Source organism: Macaca mulatta, chromosome 11 (assembly GCF_049350105.2).
Source record: "Macaca mulatta isolate MMU2019108-1 chromosome 11, T2T-MMU8v2.0, whole genome shotgun sequence".
NCBI classification, from domain to species: domain Eukaryota; kingdom Metazoa; phylum Chordata; class Mammalia; order Primates; family Cercopithecidae; genus Macaca; species Macaca mulatta.
Genome location: NC_133416.1, coordinates 64,431,284 through 64,454,527, shown reverse-complemented (window position 1 = coordinate 64,454,527; position 23,244 = coordinate 64,431,284). Strand labels below are relative to the sequence as shown.

Below are 23,244 nucleotides of genomic sequence, written 5' to 3'. Positions count from 1 at the left end.
AAAATTACAAAATTAGCCAGGCATGGTGGCACATGCCTGTAATCCCAGCTACTCAGGGGGCTGAGGTAGGAGATTGCTCGAACCCGGGAGGCAGAGGTTGCGGTGAGCCAAGATTGTGCCATTGCACTCCAGCCTGGGCAACAAGAGCAAAACTCCGTCTCAAAAAAAAAAAAAAAAAAAAAAAAAGCAGCAAGCACTTATATAGCACTTACTATCTTTTAGGCATTGTTCTTAGTACTTGATATAGATTAACTCAGTCCTCATAGTAGGCCTATGAAGTAGTTTATATTATTTTCCCCATTTTATAAATGAGGAACTAAGGCACATAAAGGTTAAACAACCACCTAAGTTCACACTGCTAGTTAGCAAAAGAGCTAAGTATTTGAATTCAGCCTGGCTCCAGAGTCTACGCTCTTAACCCCCTAATGTAAACCACCTCTCAATAGCTTGCTCTGCTCTGGGCTCTTTAGATTAAGAAGTACCAGTGACATCGTAACCTAACTGACTATCTGTGATGTGTTCCTCTGCTTCACTTACACATGGAAAATGACTGCCCCACTATGATAGCCATTAGCAAAGCTACAGATGTTCTGAAAGCACAGACAATTTATAATAGGGTATTGGAGCTAATTATGTACAACACTGGACTGTATCTACCTACAACTATAACAAAGGCAAAGTTAGCGCTTCTCTTTTTTTTATCCTGATTTCTAGTCTTCAAGCCTCTACTAATGTATGTATTCTTCGTTAGATCCTTGTAGATTTATCACTTTGATTTCAGCACTTCTAACTCTTGTAGTGGTAGAGGCATCAGGAATCTCAGAAAGTCTAGACAAGGAACTATGGCCAAAGCCCATCATACTCCAAAGATTCCAAGTGGAGAGGAGCCTGGCTAAAGGAAGCTGATTAGGGGTGGAGTTGTGGGGTTGGGTGTGGGAGCAGGAGGCAGCCCATAAAGAAAGGAAGTGGCAAGAAGGGTGTTTGGATGGAAATGCTGCTGCTGCAGCCTTCTCTGGAGCCTGAGCTATATATTGGAAAAGCTGCCCAGCATAGGCTCTGCTCTGCATGGAGCTCACTCTGCTCAGCAGCTGGACACTCTTGGTACCTTTTCCTAAAGCTTGGGAATCCACCACAATGCTCACTTCACTCAGCTCAGTGGCTTTGTCAGGAAATGATCCCCAAAGGGAATGTTTCAGGCTTTTAATTTTCTCATTTTTTCTAGGCCCTGAAAAGTACCTCTTCCACAATATCCCACCCTCCTTGGGTCTCAGGTCAGAATGTCTTTCATTTTGGCCAATGTAGGAAACAGAAATGGAAAAGCCATTGAGGATGATTTCCAAAAACAAAGTTTCTTTCTCTTGTCTCCCTTTTCCCTCCCTTTGAACACACTCTTTAGGACCGAGGACATGAGTTGTTATTCCCAGGTTACCAATAAATTTAGAGCTAAAAAGGAAATAATAATTAGGTTAATACTTTCCTCTTCCTCCTTTTCACACTCCTGCCTTTGTCAGCCTCTTTTTTTAAAAACACCTATCCGAAGGCTAAAACCACCAAATGCTCTTTCCCATTAAAGGTGAGAAGTCAGATTGGGTATGTGGGTGTGGGTCATCCTGTCCCTGGCCCCTCTCTCCCTGTTGGTGGGGTGAGCTTTGGTTTGAGGACCTTGGGTATTCATAGCATCATGGACATCCTTTTCGGTCATGCCATGCTGTTTTCTTATAAGTTATTTTCCGTTTTCTCCCCCTCACCTAGACTGGCCAGAACGGATATCTAAATGACATCAGGTTAGTACCACTTAGCATGTTCCCTGCTTCTCATTGAGCTTTGCCAGTGAGGTTAATATAATCCTGTAATGATGCTTTTCTTTGATGTTAACCAACAGACTCTCCAAAGAAGCCTTTTCTTCTAGCTCTCACAAGAGAAGGCAGATTTTTAGGTACCTCTGTGTGATCTATATCTCTCCTTTTTATTTTTAATTTTATTTTGTTTTGCTGTAATCTTTTCAGCAGAGTGGGTTTGCTCCATGCATGGCTGCTTGTGGAATAATTAAATTTGTGGTTTTTGCAACATTGGATATTTTTCCCCATTAAAAAAAAAATGGCTCCTGGTCAATGACTTTATTTGTATTGTTGCTGATTTCATTTTGAGTCCTAAATAGGTGGTGAAGGGGACCAAATAGGTGTGTCTGGGATAGGTACAGCTTCCTCCCAGAAATTTGCTGGAATTGGGCATTTTTGAAAGATTCAAACATATTTATAGTAAGGTAAAAGAATGGGCGTCTTCTGGCTAACCTTTTCTGAATCTGTTGAAAAGATGTGTAGACATTATTCCTGACCCAGCATATCTTAAAGATATCTTTAAGAAAAAATAACACATATATATAGAGAGAGAGAGAGAGACACACATATACGGACACCTCTGCGTATGTAGTTTTCTCTTGAGGCAATGTAATGTGTAAGAAAGATGACCTCAGAAAGGACCTGGCCAGGCACGGTGGCTCAGGCCGGTAATCCCAGCACATTGGGAGGCCGAGGTGGGTAGATCACGAGGTCAGGAGTTCAAGACCAGCTTGGCCAAGATGGTGAAACCCTGTCTGTACTAAAAATACAAAAATTAGCCAGGCGTGGTGGTAGGCACCTGTAATCCCAGCTACTCAGGAGGCTGAGGCAGAGAATTGCTTGAACCTGGGAGGCAGAGGTTGCAGTGAGCCGAGATCGCGCCACTGCACTCCATCCAGCCTGAGCAACAGAGCAAGAATCCGTCTCAAAAAAAAAAAAAGGGGCCGGGCGTGGTGGCTCAAGCCTGTAATCCCAGCACTTTGGGAGGCCAAGACGGGCGGATCACGAGGTCAGGAGATCGAGACCATCCTGGCTAACACAGTGAAACCCCGTCTCTACTAAAAAATACAAAAAACTAGCCGGGCGAGGTGGCGGGCGCCTGTAGTCCCAGCTACTCGGGAGGCTGAGGCAGGAGAATGGCGTAGACCCGGGAGGCGGAGCTTGCAGTGAGCTGAGATCCGGCCACTGCACTCCAGCCTGGGCGACAGAGTGAGACTCCGTCTCCAGAAAAAAAAAAAAAAAAAAAAAAAAAAAGGGACCTGTCTGCCTTAGAATGGACTTAAAGTGTGTCCTTCATATGATCATTACTTACTCTGAATGCTGGTGCAACCTGTTGTATTAACTTCCCCAGTTCCCAATGTTCTCCATTTCCCCGCAAAGCAGGTATACTACCCTCCCTTTCATTTCAGTCTCTCAATCCTACCCCAGAGGATAATACAAGGCAGTGTAAATAGAATAGGGTCTAGTCTGTTACCAACTCATTTTAGGTATATTCTTCCCAATTTACCAATAGAAAAACTAGAAAATACTGAGAACCTGAGTATTTAACACTAGAATTCAGGTCTAACCCCCTTTCCAAAGGGTTTCTCTCTTACTGACTACTACACTTGATAAGGACTGTCTGACTAACTCAGATTTGAGATCTCACTCCTAGTACTCTAGTTGTCCTTTCTCTGTTGCCCTTTCTAAAGCTAGCCAAACCATGTGGAAATTGGGATAGTGAGATTTCCCATTCTTAGGTAGAGGATTTTCCATCTTTCTCAAGTCTTTTTTTCTTAGGCTATCCTGCCCTGCAGTTCATCTGAAAACCCCAGGCAGAGAGGGCCTTGCATTGTTGGTGGTAGTAGAGATAGATCGAGTCCCCTTCATTAAAAACAAAAAACAGGCCGGGCACGGTGGCTCAAGCCTGTAATCCCAGCACTTTGGGAGGCCGAGACGGGCGGATCACGAGGTCAGGAGATCTAGACCAGCCTGGCTAACACGGTGAAACCCCGTCTCTACTAAAGATACAAAAAACTAGCCGGGCGAGGTGGCGGGCGCCTGTAGTCCCAGCTACTCGGGAGGCTGAGACAGGAGAATGGCGGGAACCCGGGAGGCGGAGCTTGCAGTGAGCTGAGATCCGGCCACTGCACTCCAGCCTGGGTGACAGAGCGAGACTCTGTCTCAAAACAAACAAACAAAAAAAAAAAAAAAACAAAAAAATCAAGATTCCTGTTTCACAGTCTACACTTTGGGGTCATAGATCATCCCAGGATAACTATAAGAAATAGGAGTTTTAAACCAACTCCTATGTGTGAATTAATGCACAGTGCTTTACAGTCACCAGAGTATACTTTATCTGATTCAGTTCTCTCAATATCCTAATTTGGTCAGCTGGTTTACGTGTAAGAAGACAAAAGCAGAGAGATTAAGTGAATAGCCCGAGTTTACATGGCTAATAGAAGCAAAAATGGAGCTGATTCGTAGTTTAGTGTCCTCTTCACTACACCACACCAGCTCTCTACAGATGTCACCCCTTCCTCTCTTAGTAGTGTTACATTTGGAGCCCTAATCCAGATTCACTGATTAGAATGATGCTCTTTTTAGTGCTGTGGACCATCAGACTACATCAAACTGTGCAGATAATAGTTTGAAAGATCTACTGAGCAGGTGCAGCCCTTTCCTCTCCAGACTTCTTTTTTTCTTCTCTTTTTTTTTTTTTTTGAGACGGAGTTTCGTTCTTGTTGCCCAGGCTGGAGTGCAAGGGCGTGATCTCGGCTCACTGCAACCTCCGTCTCCCAGGTTCAAGCAATTCTCCTGCCTCAGCCTCCTGAGTAGCTAGGATTACAGGCATGCACCACCACGCCCGGCTAATTTTGTATTTTTAGTAGAGACGGGGTTTCTCCATGTTAAGGCTGGTCTCAAACTCCTGACCTCAGGTGATCCGCCCGCCTCGGTCTCCCAAAGTCCTGGAATTACAGGCGTGAGCCACCACGCCTCTCTAGACCTTTTAAGCTACTGGTTTTCAAACTGAGCTTTGATTGATGATCTAGGTCATCTAAAATGCAGCATCATGGGCACTTAAGAGAATAATTTCTTCCTCTACTTGGATACTAGTCCAAAATGCTAATGTTTAGAAGCTGATCTTCTCTAATTGCTTTACACCTTTCTGGCCCAGTTTATGTTTGTGAAACAAATACCTGTAAACCAAACTCCATCATCCACATTGACAATAACATGGCAGCTCCCCAGTTCTTTGGAAGAGTCTGCTCCATTGACAAATAAACCACAGTGAGGCCTTACTGATGTTTATTGCCACCTCTTCGACAGGCATCTTTACCCATTCCCCAGACCCAACAAGCTGAACTTTTCACCAGCACTAAATCTGCTTGTAAAAACTAATCAGCTGTGATGTTATACGAATATGAGGTGTGACTGCTCTTTATCCTTTATCTCCATCTCTCCAACATACACACAATCCAATATAGTGCTCAGAATTGAATCTGGGTAGCTTTCCCTAATTATTTTTATTTGTAGAAAGGGAAAATTGATCTTTTTCCTGCCAAGACTCAACTTAGATTCTCCAAGTCTCAGGGGAGTAGTGTGCTAACCCAGGTTAGTCAGAAGATCATCAGGCAGTCTACATTTTGAGCGTTTGGTCATCACTGTCTTGGGGAAACTGGATTAGTATAGAAGTGCTGCCATTTTGGCCCTAGCTTTTCAAGGTATTTGGTTTAAAGTTGCCTTGTTCACTGTCTACCTCTAGTAGCAAGAGAAAATAAATGGCAGGATTTCCTTTTCAGTGGAAAAGGCCTTTAGGACTTGTCTTGCAAAATTCAAGCTCTAATGTCTAATGAGCAGCCTCATCTATTGCCACTGCTGTATTCCCTTACCCCACAAACACTCATTTTTATTGAGTCCTCTTAGTATACTTGCCTTTGTCCATTGAGATGTAGCTATTGTCTCTCACTTCAGGTCTGGTTTTGTTCCTGAAGAGTACCTAACTTACACTTCTTTCTTGTTTCCCATTCTACTTTTGACATTCCAAGGAAAGGGGTAAAGCTTTTGAGAAACAAATATTTTTTAATTCGCTAACTATATAGAGAGAAGCATTTAAGTGCTTACACACACACACAGACACACACACACACTCACTCTTGGGGTTGCAGAGAAGAATTAGCATGTTCCTAACCCGTTGTGCCAGTGTATTCTTAGCTCATCGTGATTGGCTTCACTAAAACCTAAAAGAAGGACCCTCGCATGTATTTTGCCCATTTTTTCTACAGTGTCTTTAGAGTAGGTATTCTAATAAAGAAAGGTGTTTTCTTTAATATTAACACCCTTAAGAAAAACGCCTTTCTGTATTAAAATAACTCTGAGCCTAGTGCCTTTGGAGCCAGTGGGATTGGAATGGGATTTTCTATTTGCTTTTGAGGGGATGGTGGTAAAAAGAAGGGAGCCCAAACTACAATGATTTTTTGCTTAATTATTCCTTGGTATACCTACCAAAATCTGTAATTGTTATCATTTAGTTTCCTTAGGTCATTAGTTGTTGGGGATGTGGGGTATGAAAGAAAAATTGCTGGGTCTTTGTTGCTTAATGATTAAGAAGCAATGAGAGCTCAACAAGACAGGGTTTTCAGGCCAACCTGGCTATCTTGAGGCATACAGCTGTTAATAATCAGACAGTGATTGTAACATCACGATAACCCTGATGTTTCCAGAGCCAAATAAAAGAGGGAGAATCCCTTTCCTTAATAGTTTTGCTTAGGGAGATAGGATTATGAATATGAAGGCAACTAGGCACAGTCAGCCCCCCTGCTCCTTGCCCTCCTGAGTCCCAAGAGCGTATTTGCTGAAGACTTTAGCGCTTAGAGATCCTGAAACCAATTGTTCGCAGACAGTAATATGGAATTTCCACAAAACAGGTTGGATCAATCCTAGACTATCAAACTGAGTTTTCCATAGTGCCCCTTTAGTTCACTATACTCTTCTTGCAACTCCTGGAAGGGTGGCCATAAGCAGCACCTCTGCTGGCTTAGACATGTGGACATGTGTTATGTGGAAGACCCGTTGTGGGTTTTATCCATGTCATTGGCTACTCCTGTCTTTTAGCAATAGCAACTTCTAGGAGTCCTTTTATTTTAAGAACTTTCAGAAGAAACTGGTATCCCTCTGTTCCCCATTATTTCTTGCATGTGTGGGATTACCCTCAGAGGGTGGGGAAGAGACCACAGCCAATCTCAGCATCATGTATATGGTTTCCCATCCACCTCTGGTCTGATGTATTAAATTAGTTGCCAGCACACTGTCATCCAGATTTGCCTCTGTGTTATTTGTTACTGTACTGGATCTTGTTCTGTCTGCTCCCATCAACTCTTAGTTGGCCAGCCAACTAACAATAAGTCAGTGTCCATCCTCCCTTTAATTCTTATTCATTCTTTATTATTGAGAGAATAGAAATGAATTATCTCCTAGCCCTTCTGCTAAAATGGTGGGTGGGAGGAGCTCTGACCACTATGGTCTCTGCAGGGGGAACCGTGAAGGGCTGAGCCGTACCTCAAGTAGCCGCCAGAGCAGCACAGACAGCGAACTCAAATCCCTGGAGCCACGCCCTTGGAGCAGCACAGACTCTGATGGCTCTGTCCGGAGCATGCGACCCCCTGTCACCAAAGCCAGCAGCTTCAGTGGAATCTCTATCCTTACCCGAGGTGACAGTATCGGCAGCAGTAAAGGCAGCAGTGCAGGAAGGATCGCCAGGCCAGGTATTACAGCTTCTTTTCTTCCTGTCATATCAATCCCTTCTTGCTTGTCTCCTGTGAAACATCACTGTTACTTAACTTTTTTTTTTTTTTTTTGAGACAGTCTCCTCTGTTGCCCAGGCTGTAGTGCAGTAGTGTGATCTCAGCTCACTGCAACCTCCGCCTCCTGGGTTCAAGAGATTCTCCTGCCTCAGCCTCTTGCATAGCTGGGATTACAGGCTTGTGCCACCACGCCTGACTAATTTTTGAATTTTTAGTAGAGGTGAGGTTTCACCATGTTGGTTAGGCTGGTCTCGAACTCCTGGCCTGAGGTGATCCACCTGCCTCAGCCCTCCAAAGTGCTGGGATTACAGGCGTGAGTCACCGCGCCCAGCCCTTATTTACTTTTAATAAAACATTTGTCCCAGTATAGTTTCCTGGAAATCTAATACAGCCATGCAAAGGGAAATTTGAATTTTGGATCCATTGTCCTTGCTTGGATTTAGTCCTCCTCATTTTCTTTCAAACCTTATGCCTGATTGAAAAAAAGAAAAAAAAAAAAGAATTGATTGTGATTAGATTATTTTCTCTGATTTTCATCTAAGATGGAACATCCATATCAGCCTAGGTCTCAAGTTATATACTAAGATAAAAATGATAGCCACTTTCATTCTGTGACTCTTGAGATTGTAGAGGCTTTGTAGAGCAGAGGGAATCCTTAGAGTTTAGTTGTTTTTAATTAATTGATACTAGCCAATAGGCTAGAATTTAGAGGGATGCTGCTATGGCTGCTTCCCTGGAGCTCAGTCACTGGAAAGGAGCAGACATTTCTTTTTTTTTTTTTTTTTTTTTTTTTTTGAGACGGAGTCTCGCTCTGTCGCCCGGGCTGGAGTGCAGTGGCGCGATCTCGGCTCACTGCAAGCTCCGCCTCCCGGGTTCATGCCATTCTCCTGCCTCAGCCTCCCGAGTAGCTGGGACTACAGGCGCCCGCCGCCTCGCCCGGCTAATTTTTTGCATTTTTAGTAGAGACGGGGTTTCACCGTGTTAGCCAGGATGGTCTCGATCTCCTGACCTCGTGATCCGCCCGCCTCGGCCTCCCAAAGTGCTGGGATTACAGGCGTGAGCCACCGCGCCCGGCCGGAGCAGACATTTCTATGTTCCACATGAAAGCTCTGTAACCACCCATCAGCTCTCCATCTATTTCTGCTGCACTCTTAGCAGAAGGGCATTTAGACCTCTTATTTCATCATCCTTCTCTCTTTGAAGAATTGCTTGAATCTCATCCCAGAAGTTCTGTAGTTATTATCAAAAGGCATCAGTAGTGCTGAAGATTTTGCCTCTGACCCCTAGGTCTCTGCTGCCCTTCTCTGTTACCTCCTTTCTAATCCCACTGCCTCAGCCTTTATCCAGGTTTTATTTTCTTTTATGTAACTATGACACTGGTGCCCAAACTGATATCTCTACTCCATTCTCAGCTCTTTTTATTGATTTTTTTTTTTTTTTTTACTTTTTCCAGAGTTGGGGTCTTGCTATCACCCAGGCTGGATTGCAGTGGCACCATCATAGCTTACTGCAGCCTTGAACTCCTGGGCCCAAATGATCCTCCCACTTCAGACTCCCAAGTAGCTGGGATTACAGATGTGAGCCATTGTGCCTGGTTGCTTAGCCCTTTTTAGAGCCAGTTTGCCAATCTAAAACAGATCTAAACACATCAGTGGTCCTTAAAAATGTTCATTTCTGCATCATCACCTGAATAGTAAAATCCAAACTACTTAATATAGCATAACTTTCTGACTCCGGTTTGCCATTGCTGTCTAATTTCCAGATCTTTCCTTCTTTCCAACCATTTCTTTCTTTTTCTTTTTCTTTTTTTTTTTTGAGATGGAGTCTTGCTCTTGTTGTGCAATGGCATGACCTCGGCTCACTGCAACCTCTGCCTCCCAGGTTCAAGCGATTCTCCTGCCTCAGCTTTTCAAGTAGCTGGGATTGCAGGCACCTGCCACCATGCCCGGCTAATTTTTTGTGTTTTTACAAAATTTTGGTAGAGATGGGGTTTCACCATGTTGGCCAAGCTGGTCTCAAACTCCTGATGTCAGGTGATCCACCCACCTCAGCCTCCCAAAGTGCTGGGATTATAGGCATGAGCCACCACACCCACCAACCATTTCTTGAATATGACATTAGCTTTGTTCCCTCTTGGTCTTACAAGCATCTGTCATTCTTCAACCCCAGCTTTCCTGCTGACCTCTCTTTAAATCCTTTCCTGACCCTCCCAGGAGTTTTTGCTTCCTCATCTTTGCTTTCATACAACTTTGTCAATATCACTGATGTATTCCTTATCCTTACCAGATTATAGTTGTCATGTGGATGTCTATCTCCCATCAGAAGTGCCTATGCTGTTGGCCAGGCATGGTGGCTCACACCTGTCATCTTAGCACTCTGGGAGGCAGAGGCAGGCGGGTCACTTGAGGCCAGGGGTTCGAAACCAGCCTGGCCAACAAGGCAAAACCCCGTCTCTACCAAAAACATCAAAATTAGCTGGGCGTGGTGGTGGGTGCCTGTAATTCCAGCTACTTGGGAGGCTGAGGCAGAAGAATCACTTGAACTTGGGAGGTGGAGGTTGCAGTGAGCCAAGATTGTGCTACTGCACTCCAGCCTGGGCGACAGAGTGAGACTCTGTCTCAGAGAAAGAAATAAGTTCCTCTGCTGTTAAGGGCAAGGATTGTGTTTCACTCATCTTTATGTCTTTAGTTCATTATACAGTGCCTGGCACATAGTAGATATTCAGTAAAAGTATGTTGTGTTGAATGAGTTCATGCCTTGAGAGCCTAGAAATGGGGAAAATAGTTGGATAAAGTTATGTGTATGCATGTGCCCATGTGTATGCTTGAAGTTTTCTCAGCAACTTTTTTTTTTTTTTTTTTTTTGAGACTGAGTCTCACTCTTGTTGCCCAGGCTGGAGTGTCATGATGCGATCTCAGCTTACTGCAACCTCCACCTCCTGGGTTCAAGTGATTCTCCTGTCTCAGCCTCCCAGGTAGCTGGGATTACAGGCGCCCACCCCCAAGCTCAGATAATTTTTAGTAGAGACGGAGTTTCACTGTGTTGGCCAGGCTGGTCTCAAACTCCTGACCTCAGGTGATCCACCCGCCTCAGCCTCCCAAAGTGCTGGGATTATAGGTGTGAGCCACCACACCCGCCCCTCAGCAACTTTTATAAGAGATGTTGCAAATTGAGAAGAAAGCAAAGAGAAAACATCTATCTCTCTCTCTAGCAAGAAGACAGATCTCTCTCTCTCTCTCTAGCAAAATCTCTCTAGCAAAAAGATCTCTTAAGAGACCAAAAATCTGTGCTTTCCCAGAAAGTAAGCATTCATGTTTTCAGCTATCTAAGTGTGATGGACAGATTCCAGGCACTTCAGGGGAGGTGCTTCAGCAGCCTCACATTTTGTTCAATTTCATAACCAAACATTGACAGTCAAGGTGGTTCCTGTCCCTAGGGAGCAAAAGCCTGCAAAGGGGAGGACTGGCATCAGCAAGGCAGCTGAAATGCATCTGTGCTTATATGTGAATCTTCAAAAGACAGTAGGGGAGGGGACAAAAGGGAATAAAGAGGAAAGACAAAGAAAAAGTAGAGCCCTCTAAGCCTTCCAGGGATAATGTGTTCATGGCTTGTGCTTAACAACTTTTCGTGGGTTTCTTCTTTGCCTTAGGTATGGCACTAGGTGCCCCAGAAGTGTGCAACCAGGTCACCTCATCCCAGTCTGTCCGGGGCCTTCTCCCTTGTACTGCCCAGCAGCAGCAGCAGCAGCAGCAGCAACTTCCTGCTCTCCCACCCACGCCTCAGCAACAGCCACCCTTGAATAATCACATGATCTCACAGGTGAGTCACCACTCAGTGTCAGAGTCCTCTCCACTCTGATTCAAGCAAACTTTAGATGTACCGTCATGTCTCTTGTGCTGTGGGTGGCAGGAAGGATCAGTTTTTGGAGACATGCCTCTCTCTCCCCCATTTCTCATTTGTTAGTTGTGGGGAAAGAAGAACCTTGGGCAAAGATTTTGCCAAATAACTCTTAGTAGAGTCAGCTTGGGGGTTTTTTGCTTTATATTTCTTCCTCTGCCTCCTGAACATTGTCAGTAGAATCTTTTATTTCATACCACATTTCTACTATGTCCCATCTCCCTCTATGTCCGTGTGTAATTAACAAGGCATTTTTTTCCATTACATCTATATATGGAACTTGAAAAGATTATAACTTCCACCATCATCTGGCCAACTATGTGGACCCATAAACACGTATTTATGTGTTGGGGTTTGGGGAAAAAATAAATAACACTCAAGACCCCTGCCATACATATGTCATGAAACACAAAGACTCCAAATGTTGTCTTTGTTTTCCATGACTCAAAAGGGCTGTATCCTTCTCATTCTGTTGCTGGACTGGTAAATGTTGGTACCAACTAGAGTTTAAGTGAAGTTTTGCATCTGTGGAGACCAGGAAGGTCATCTAAGAATCAGGTCCTGTTCTAAACCAGAACTTTAGTATTCTGTTTTATTTTTTTCTTTTAATTTTTAAAAAATGTATTGTTGTTACTATTATTTTGAGACAGGATCCTGCTTATGTTGCCTAGGCTGGTCTCAAACTCATGGGCTCAAGTGATCCTCCCTCCTCATCCTCCTAAAGTGCTGAGATTACAGGCATGAGCCATCATGCCTGGCCAGTGTCATTAAGGTGACTATGTTTAAAAGTCACCTGGCCGGGCGCGGTGGCTCAAGCCTGTAATCCCAGCACTTTGGGAGGCCGAGACGGGCGGATCACGAGGTCGGGAGATCGAGACCATCCTGGTTAACACGGTGAAACCCCGTCTCTACTAAAAAATACAAAAAACTAGCCGGGCGAGGTGGCGGGTGCCTGTAGTCCCAGCTACTCGGGAGGCTGAGGCAGGAGAATGGCGTGAACCCGGGAGGCGGAGCTTGCAGTGAGCTGAGATCCGGCCACTGCACTCCAGCCTGGGTGACAGAGCGAGACTCCGTCTCAAAAAAAAAAAAAAAAAGTCACCTTAAGGCCGGGCGTGGTGGCTCAAGCCTGCAATCCCAGCACTTCGGGAGGCTGAGGCGGGTGAATCGCCTGAGGTCAGCAGTTCAAGACCAGCCTGACCAACATGGTGAAACCCAGTCCCTACTAAAAATACAAAAATTAGCCAGGTATGGTGGCGGGCGCCTGTAATCCCAGTTACTAGGGAGCCTGAGGCAGGAGAATCGCTTGAACCCATGAGGCGGAGGTTGTGGTGAGCTGAGATCGCGCCACTGCTCTCTAGCCTGGGTGACAGAGTAAGACCCTGTCTTAAAAAACAAACAAAAAAAAGTCACCTTAATAATCTGAGCAGAGCTGTGCTGAGATCTTCACTTACTCTCTTCTCACATCAATAGAGCACTTTGTGAGGAGAGCCCCATACTTTATCCTGAAGTATTCTCTTGTAGCTGGGAAGCCTATATGTCTGCGGTCTTTTCTGCTGCAGTTTACGTTGTCATTTCACCTCCCAGGCTCCCTCATCCCCCTGCTTATTAGTCCAGCTTGGCCTTAGATATATTTCTTCCCTAGGTGTAAGAAGCAAGTCCCAAACACTAATACCCCATGAACTAGAAACTAGAGTGCAAAGATCCCAGAATGGCCCAGTATTGCCCTATCTCAAATATTGTGAAATGAAGCTGAAATAAAGAACAGTGAAGATCTAGGAAATCCTACTTTGTGTCTAAATGTAATTTGCATGCAAGTCATTGCAGCCCTCTATCTTAGTCTAAGTCAGTTCTTTCTATAGTCCTAACTTTCTTGTTCTACCACCATCTACCCCAGTAAGTCTCGTTCGCTTCAGTTTACCTTGCTCCCTACTGAAGCATAGTGTGTATGTGTTCTTTTCTCTGTCTGTGTCTTAATTCAAACCTGTAAGTAGGTAAACTGTGCTTCTCCTTCTGCTGTCTGCTACTGTGTTTTTTTATGTGTATGACTTGCTTTTCCAAGGTCCTAATATTTTCTGGGGTTTTTTCCCCTAAAAGGTGTATTTTAATAGTCTTGCTCCCTTTTCTCCCTCTTAGTCTCCCATCTGCCTCCACCTTCCACCTATCATCTCATACCTAGAAACAGACAGCAAGAGTGGGAGAGGAATAAAGAGATAAGAGAAGAACCATTTGGGACTGAAATTTATACAGAATGTCCAAGTGACTGGCCCTAAACCCCAATCTTCTACTCAGGTTCTATTCCTGCTACTGGATTGTGAGGGTCAGTTGGTCGATCGTTGGCTTGGCTTATCTCCTGTGGGGAGTGTGGTGCCAGGTTAGGTGCTATAGCTTGGGGGTAAGGGAACACTACTTAGTGCAGAGATTCGTGTTCTCTTCGAAATTCATTCTTGAGATTAATTGTTATCACTAACTCCAAATGAAAGAATCTTATCCAAGTTTTGATGCCCTATAAGCATTTATGGAAGCTGCTAAAAATTATCCCACCTTCTCACTGTACGTATCTCCTTTTTTCTTCTTCTCTACTTTTTTACCCTTTTTATTTTTTTACTCTTCTTTCTACTGCCATTTTCTTTCTTTCTTTTGCTTTCTTTTTCCCTGATTGGCCTTCAGCACTGGGGGCTCCCTAGACCGAAGCTGCTGAGCCTGAGAATAATTATTGTTCAGTTTCTAATGGCACATAACTGTGCACGGATTAAAGAAGTGATCACGTGCACACACAAACACCACTGTGCTTATTCTAAAGCTTTTCCTGTAGAAGAAAAACTTTGAGACTGGGTGCGGTAGCTCACGCCTGTAATCCCAGCACTTTGGGAGGCTGAGGAGGGCAGATTACTTGAAACCAGAAGTTCGAGACCAGCCTGGCCAACCTGGTGAAACACCATCTCTACTAAAAATACAGAAATTAGCTGGGTGTGGTGGTGCACGTCTGTAATCCCAGCCTCTTGGGAGGCTGAAGCATGAGAATCACTTGACCCTGGGAGGTAGAGGTTGCAGTCAACTGAGATTGCACCACGGTACTCCAGCCTGGGCAACACAGCGAGACTCTGCCTAAAAAAAAAAAAAAAAAATCTTTGAGGAAAGGTTTTTAACTTTAACTCTGTCACACAAGGCACTTGCCCCAGGTCTGGGAATAGTACTGATTAAACCATGATCTTTCCCTTCCTGGCGGGCCTCCTCTGTCCAAATAGGCCTTCAAATTGTGTGTCAGTGAAGCTTGTGAAACCAGGGGTGAGGCTGAAGACTAAAGGGCCAGGGGCTCCCTTTTGCCCAATTTACTTAAAATGAAGTAGACTTCTTGAAAAGGAGTTCTCTGGGCCTCCTCTTGTCATCAGGCATCCAAGAGCCAGTGAACGAGCCCAGAATTTGCCAGTAGGTGGCAGCCACATTCCTCAGGGCCAGTCTTTTTTTTTTTTTTTCTTTTTTTTTCATTATTTATTTTTCTATAAATTATTGGGGTACAGGTGGTATTTGGTTACATGAGTAAGCTCTTTAGTGGTGATTTGTGAGATTTTGGTGCACCCATCTCCCGAGCAGTATACACTGTACCATATTTGTAGTCTTTTATCCCTTGCCCCCCTCCTACTCTTCCCCCCAAGTCCCCAAAGTCCATTTTATCATTCTTTTTCTTTTTTTCTTTTGAGATGGAGTCTCGCTGTGTCACCCAGGTTGGAGTGCAGTGACACAGTCTTGGCTCACTGCAACCTCCACCTCCTGGGTTCAAGCGATTCTCCTGCCTCAGCCTCCTGAGTAGCTGGGATTACAGGCGTGCACCACCACGCCTAGCTAATTTTTGTATTTTTAATAGAAATGGGGGTTTCACCATGTAGGTTAGGCTGGTCTCGAACTCCTGACCTCATGATCTGCCCACCTCGGCCTCCCAAAGTGCTAGGATTACAGTCATGAGCCACTGTGCCTGGCCCATTTTATCATTCTTATGCCTTTGCATCCTCGTAGCTTAGCTCCCACATATCATTGAGAACGTGCGATGTTTGGTTTTCCATTCCTGAGTTACTTCACTTAGAATAATAGTCTCCAGTCTCATCCAGGTCGCTGCAAATGCTGTTAATTCATTCCTTTATATGGCTGAATAGTATTCCATTGTGTGTATATACCACAGCTTCTTTATCCACTCATTGATTGATGGGCATTTGGGTTGGTTCCATGATTTTGCAATTGTGAATTGTGCAGCTATAAACATGCATGTGCAAGTATCTTTGTTGTGTAATGACTTCTTTTCCTCTGGGTAGATATCCAGTTGTGGGATTCCTGGAACAAATGGTAGTTCTGCTTTTAGTTCTTTTTTTTTTTAGATGGAGTCTTGCTCTGTTGCCCAGAGCAGTGTGCATGTGGCGCGATGGAGTGCAGTGGCGCGATCTCAGCTCACTGCAAGCTCCGGGTTCACGCCATTCTCGTGCCTCAGCCTCCCAAGTAGCTGGGACTACAGGTGCCCACCATCACACCTGGCTAATTTTTTGTATTTTTAGTAGAGATGGGGTTTCACCGTGTTGGCCAGGATGGTCTCGATCTCCTGACCTCATGATCTGCCCGCCTCGGCCTCCCAAAGTTCTGGGATTACAGGCGTGAGCCACTGCACCCGGCCCTACTTTTAGTTCTTTAAGGAATCTCCACATTGTTTTCCATAGTGGCTGTACTAGTTTACATTCCCACCAGCAGTGTAGAAGTGTTCCCTGACACTGCATCCATGCCAACATCTACTATTTTTTGATTTTTTGATTATGACCATTCTTGCAGGAGTAAGGTGGTATCACATTGTGGTTTTGATTTGGATTTCCCTGATCATTAGTGATGTTGAGCATTTTTTCATATATTTGTTGGCCATTTGTATGTCTTCTTTTGAGAATTGTCTATTCATGTCCTTAGCCCACTTTTTGATGGGATTGTTTTTTTCTTACTGATTTATTTGAGTTTGTCGTAGATTCTGGATATTAGTCTTTTGTCAGATGTATAGATTGTGAAGATTTTCTCCCACTCTGTGGGTTGTCTGTTGTTTGCTCTGCTGTTTTTTGTTTGTTTACAGTTTGTTTGTTTTTCCATGCAAAAGCTCTTTAATTAAGTCCCAGCTATTTATCTTTGTTTTTATTGCATTTGGTTTTGGGTTCTTGGTCATGAAATCCTTGCCTAAGCCAACATCTAGAAGGGTTTTTCCAATGTCATCTTCTAGAATTTTTAGTTTCAGGTCTTAGATTTAAGTCCTTAATCCATCTTGAGTTGATTTTTGTATAAGATGAGAGATGAGGAACCACTTTCATTCTCCTACATGTGGCTAGCCAATTATCCCAGCACCATTTGTTGAAAAGGGTATCCTTTCCCCACTTTATGTTTTTGTTTGGTTTGTCAAAGATCAGTTGGCTGTAAGTATTTGGATTTACTTCTGGATTCTCTATTCTGTTCCATTGGTCTGTGTGTCTATTTTTATACCAGTACCATGCTGTTTTGGTCACTATGGCCTTATAGTATAGTTTGAAATCAGATAGTGTGATGCCTCCAGATTTGTTCTTTTTGCTTAGTCTTGCTTTGGTTATGGGGGCTCTTTTTTTGTTCCATATGAATTTTAGAATTTTTTCTAATTCTGTGAAGAATGATGGTAGTATTTTGATGGGGATTGCTTGAATTTGTAGATTGCTTTTGGCAGTATGGTCATTTTTACAATATTGATTCTACCTATCCATGAGCATGAGATGTGTTTCCATTTGTTTGTATCAGCTATGATTTCTTTCAGCAGTGTTTTGTAGTTTTCCGTGTAGAGGTCTTTCAGCTCCTTGGTTCGGTATATTCCTAAGTTTTTTTTTTTGTTTTTGTTTTTGTTTTGAGATGGAGTCTCGCTCTGTTGCCCAGGCTGGAGTGCAGTGGCACAATCTCGGCTCACTGCAAGCTCCGCCTCCCGGGTTGACGCCATTCTCCTGCCTTAGCTTCCCAAGTAGCTGGGAGTACAGGTGCCCGTCATCACGCCCAGCTAACTTTTTGTATTTTTAGTAGAGATGGGGTTTCACTGTGTTAGCCAGGATGGTCTCAATCTCCTGACCTCGTGATCTGCCCGCCTCGGCCTCCCAAAGTGCTGGGATTACAGGCGTGAGCCACTGCACCCGGCCTTCCTAAGTTTTTTAAAAATAAATTTCCTCATGGTTTTTCAGACTTTCCCTGGCTTTGGAGTTTGTCACCCTTCAAGAAGAGAACTACAGCTGAGGATAGCTGTGGAGTAACTAAAAAAATAACACTGATATCCCTGCCCGTATCACTGCCCTTCACCAGTTAGGGGAGGTCTAAGAGGAGCATCACTTCTTCTCACTTTACTCTTTAGTCACAACCTACAAGTGTGGGGAAAACAAGACAGTTTTGTTTTGTTTTGTTTTGTTTTGTTTGAGACTGAGTCTTGCTCTGTTGCCCAGGCTGGAGTGCAATGGCGTGAGCTTGGCTCACTGCAACATCTGCCTCCCAGGTTCAGGTGATTCTCCTGCCTCAGCCTCCTGAGTAGCTGGGACTATGGGCACATGCCAGCACGCCCAGCTAATTTTTGTATTTTTAGTAGAAATGGGGTTTCACCATGTTGGGCAGGCTGGTCTTGAACTCCTGACCTCAGGTGGTCCGCCTACCTCAGCCTCCCAAAGTGTTGGGATTACAGGTGTGAGCCACCACAGGCAACTTTTTTTTTTTTTTTTTTTTTTTTGCCACTTTACTGTTCTTTTCCCCCCAGATATGCCCTGATCCAAGAAAGACCCTTCTCCAAAATAATGAAGAGAATTGGGATAATAGAAAATGTCTATGAAAGCCACCAGCATAAGCAGCTAATGCTGAGCATCTTGTCTATCAGTTATATTTGGAATGCCATTATCTGACAGAAAATAGGTGTGCCAGTAGAGCTAAGAGTTTATTTTCAAGGCTACAGCAGCAACTCTCCCAGGTCACACAGTGGATTCTCCATAATTTTACCTAACCAAAATTACTTACATTTTATTTAATTCAGGTATCAGGTCCTCTGCTGAGACCTCCAGAGTATTCTCCTCTTTGGGGAGTCTTTTAGTTCCTGTACTCTGCCTCCTGAACTGCTAGTCCCTTCTGTGTACTCTGCCTCCTGAACTGTTAGTCCCTTCTGTGAGAGAAACTCTGGAGATGTGTGGCAGGAGAGGATATCGATACCGTGGCCCCACACATCTTAATGCTCTAAATGTGGAGCGAGGAGCCTGTGGAAGGTGCTTAGATAATTCTGCTTGACTTCTTCCTTCACCTCCTCCCCACTACTAGAGTGGAGTAGAAAGAACTATGCCAGGCAGAACTAGATTTCAATCTCAGCTCTGCCATGTTAACTGTGTAAGCCTAGATGAGTGATTTAATTTATCTGAGCCTTTTTAAATTGCAAATACAAGTTATATCTCCCTATAGGATTCTTGTGTGAGGCTGTAATGAGACAATGTATGTGATAAAATAATATATACAAATGTTATTTTCTCCCCTTACTTGCCTCTCTCCTTCTCTCATCTCTCCTACCACCAGGGACGATGACTAGAGAACTGATGAGGTGATCAAAATGCCTGGAGGGGAAGAAGGGAAGGAAAAAATAATAACTACCCACTAGTTGATTTAGAACATTCTGTGTTCCTAGTAAACAAATCCTCCTGCTTGAGGCTAGTGAAGGGGGACTGAAGGGACAAAAACTAAAGCTAAGCTATTTATATTTTATTCCTAAATCTTTCCTGTTTGCTTGTGGGGTGGAGGTGGATTTTTCATATTGCTGTCATAGCCTGGAGGAGCAATCATGGAGTGGAAGGAAGTAGCCAGAAGCAGGCACGATCTTGGGTGTTTTTTCCTTCTCTGCCCTTGGGAGGGAGATGATCCTTGTGAATGAGTATTTCCTCTAGGAGAGCTGTGGTGTGAAATCAGAAGCAGCTGAGCCAGACCTTGGATGACCCTTCCTGCAGAAGCAGTGCAGCAGTGCAGACAGGAATCCCTTCTCAAGTGGGCAGTCAAGGAGGGTTATGATCATGCTCCCCAGGATTGTGTGTTCAGAAAAACTGCTTTGGGAAAAGCTGTATTTGGAATCAGACAGCAGACCCTGACCCTGAGAGTCCTCAGATTGCTCACAACAGCTGCACAGTTTTGAATGGCTAATGGGGAAGGGAGTACAGCAGGTCTACCCTGATAAGAGAGATTGTCTGTTTGTCAAAGAGATGTTAAATCTTCAAGCTATCCCGGGCTTGGTCACCTACCTGCTCAGCAGTCGTGCTACTCATGTGAAATTTCTTCTATGATTATTAACCTTATTGTTCCTTCCCTTTCCCTCCCCATCTCTGCCCACACCCCCTGCCCCACTCCCTGCCTCTCTTTTCTCTTCCCTTTTCCACATGCCTCTCTGCTGGTCCACAGCCAGTCCCGGCTCTGCAGCCCTCTCCGCAGCCTGTTCAGTTCTCTCCAAGCTCCTGTCCCCAAGTCCTTCTGCCAGTCTCTCCGCCCCAGCAGTACAACATGGTATAAACTCCATTCTGCCTTTCTGTCTCGTATATGTGTGGCCTGTATCTGTGGGTATGTCTGGGTCAGTCTGTGATGGCCTTGTAAGTATGTTGTGCTTTTGGAGGGTATATTGAAAGCTATTTCTTCTTGAGGGGCCAGCACAGGCTGAACTATACTCCATGCTAATGGCCTCATCACAGCACATCAAAAGATGCTTAAATGTAAGACAGAGGAACACTGTGTTCCCCCGAGTTTCAGGACAGAGAATGAAATTGGATGTTGGTATAACCTAGGCTCTTCATCTCTACCATGTACATCCTAAATCTAATTTGCTCCCTGGGCATGTCTGAGGAACCCAGTTTTTTCTATACAGAATGGTTCTCTATAATTTCCTTTAAAAGTAAAAACACAGGCCGGGCGTGATGGCTCACGCCTGTAATTCCAGCACTTTGGGAGGCCAAGGCAGGCAGATCACCTGAGGTCAGGAGTTCAAAACCAGCCTGCCCAACATGATGAAACCCTATGTCTACCAAAAAATACAAAAATTAGCTGGGTGTGGTGGCACACACCTGTAGTCCTAGCTACTCGACAAGCTGAGGCAGGAGAATCGCTTGAACCTGAGAGGCTGAGGTTGCAGTGAGCCAAGATTGCACCACTGCACTCCAGCCTGGACAACAGAACAAGACTGTCTCAAAAAAAAAAAATGCAGTTGCAGACTTCTCTGGTATCACTGGCAAAAACTTAAAACTGTTCCCCTATTTTGCTATCAGTTTATATTTTAAAAATCCTCATCCACTGCATAGCACATGCTGTTTAAATCGTTTGTACTCTATAAATCCTTTGAAGATCTGATTTGCCTCATCGTTGATAACTTCCGTCATAGTTGTAGGAGCCCTGAATTGTTTTGCTCTGTCTTAACATCTGCTTTTTCACTAGAATCCCCTCCCTCCTCCTACCTCTTATTTCTATTTTGATTGTCCTGGAATATGGAGTTCAAAATAATCTGCAATCCAGTTCACTTGTCATCTTTTCCTGCCCAATAAGTGGCAAAAGAGCTGACTTGAAGATCAGATCCCTGAAAATGGAATGAAACTACAGAAAAGCATTGTCTTTTGGTTTCTGCTGGTTTTGTGTGTGTGTGTGTGTGTGTGTGAGAATTACTGTCCAGAGAGCAGAAGGGAAGAGGAAGCTAACAAACTCTAACCTATCACCATACAAGTGAGAGATGGAACACCATCACCCTTGCTGCTTAGGAAAGAGAGCTGAGAGAGAAGGCAATTACAGCCTGGCCAGTCAGTCTTACCCTCCAGCTTAGTCACTCACTCTGCCCTCCTTTTGGAGGTGAGAATTGGAAGTAGTTTCTGAAGGGCAGGAGAACTCTAGGCTAGTGTCAGAGAACAAAGGTGGAAATGACCTCCAGAGGGAGTAAGGAGATAAGCAGCAGGAGTGGGTGCCCCCAGTCTTGCTGCTGCATAGGCAGAGCTGTGAAGGCACATGAACCTAGCTACCCATGATCCACTCAAGGTGTTATCTGGGTCCTTTATTATAAAAACAGGATGGCCGGGCACGGTGGCTCAAGCCTGTAATCCCAGCACTTTGGGAGGCCGAGACGGGCGGATCACGAGGTCAGGAGTTCGAGACCATCCTGGCTAACACGGTGAAACCCCGTCTCTACTAAAAAATACAAAAAACTAGCCGGGCGAGGTGGCGGGCGCCTGTAGTCCCGGCTACTCGGGAGGCTGAGGCAGGAGAATGGCGTAAAAACCCGGGAGGCAGAGCTTGCAGTGAGCTGAGATCTGGCCACTGCACTCCAGCCTGGGCGACACAGCGAGACTCCGTCTCAAAAAAAAAAAAAAAAAAAAAAAAAAAAAAAAAAAAAAAAAAAAAAAAAAAAAACAGGATTTGTGGCAATGTAGGGGCCTTTTTATGGTTGGGGGCATGAGAAAGACAGGAAATGGGAAGACTCTTTAATCTTTTTTGTTAACCCACTAGTTTGTCCTGTTTTTTCTATATACAGTAATTGTGTCATTGCTCCCATTTCCCGGGGACTAACCCTAACAACAATCATAGGCCACGTGTGGTGGCTCACACCTGTAATCCCAGCACTTTGGCAGTCCGAGGCGGGCTGATCACTTGAGTTCAGGAGTTCAAGACCAGCCTGGCCAACATGGTGAAATCCCGTCTCTACTAAAAATACAAGAATTAGGCTGGCGCAGTGGCTCACGCCTGTAATCCAAACACTTTGGGAGGCTGAGGTGGGTGGATCACCTGAGGTCAGGAGTTCGAGACCAGCCTGACCAACATAGTGAAATCTCATCTCTACTAAAAATACAAAAAAATTAGCTGGGCATGGTGGCACATGCCTCAACTACTTGGGAGGCTGAGGCAGGAGAATTGCTTGGACCCGGGAGGCGGAGGTTACAGTGAGCCAAGACTGCACCATTGCACTACAGGCTGGGCAACAAGAACCAAAACTCCATCTCAGAAAACAAACAAAGAAACAAACAAAAAACAAGAGTTAGCCGGGTTTGGTGGCAGGAGCCTGTAACCCCAGCTACTCAAGAGGCTGAGGCACGAGAATTGCCTGAACCTCGGAGGCAGAGATTGCAGTGAGCTGGGATTGAGCCACTGCACTCCAGCCTGGGCAACAAAATGAGACCGTGTCTCAAAAACAAACAAACAAAAAAGCACACAACTATAATCAGGGTCACCGTTGTTACCTCATATGTGATAGAGAGACTGGCTCTGGAGTTGGGCTTCAACAGCTATTCATTTCATAGCACAGCACAGAGGTAGGACTATCCCACATTGTTTTAAAGAAGGTTGTAAAAAGCATTGCTATTTCTCTCTGTCTATGTTGAAGCCAAAGACATGAGGTTTGATACAGCCCCAATCCTTGCGTCTTATACTCTCTCAACAGGCAGATGACCTCAGCAACCCCTTTGGACAAATGAGCCTTAGTCGCCAAGGTTCTACTGAAGCAGCTGACCCATCTGCAGCTCTATTCCAGACCCCACTTATCTCCCAGCACCCTCAGCAGACTAGCTTCATCATGGCTTCCACGGGTCAGCCCCTCCCCACTTCCAACTATTCCACCTCTAGCCATGCACCACCTACTCAGCAAGTTCTGCCACCCCAGGGGTACATGCAGCCCCCTCAACAGGTGAGCAGCTCCAGTTCCCAGCTTAAATCACTTAATTCATTTT

The 23,244-nt window shown here is 44.7% G+C and overlaps 1 protein-coding gene across 50 annotated transcripts in view; it reads left to right on the top strand.

Moving 5' to 3' along the window:
- The window catches only part of R3HDM2 (R3H domain containing 2), a 182,398-nt gene that overhangs the window by 142,286 nt on the left and 16,868 nt on the right, over positions 1-23,244 (top strand). For 19 of the 50 annotated variants that reach the window (XM_077954601.1, XM_077954589.1, XM_077954586.1 and 16 more), the window contains 6 exons: positions 1,753-1,784; positions 1,883-1,936; positions 7,350-7,582; positions 11,271-11,440; positions 19,955-20,056; positions 22,959-23,201. In XM_077954601.1, the coding sequence (XP_077810727.1) occupies positions 1,753-1,784; positions 1,883-1,936; positions 7,350-7,582; positions 11,271-11,440; positions 19,955-20,056; positions 22,959-23,201 (834 nt within the window). The remainder of the gene's footprint in view (positions 1-1,752; positions 1,785-1,882; positions 1,937-7,349; positions 7,583-11,270; positions 11,441-19,954; positions 20,057-22,958; positions 23,202-23,244) is intronic. The other 31 variants (XM_077954610.1, XM_077954596.1, XM_077954592.1 and 28 more) reach the window with 3 other exon arrangements.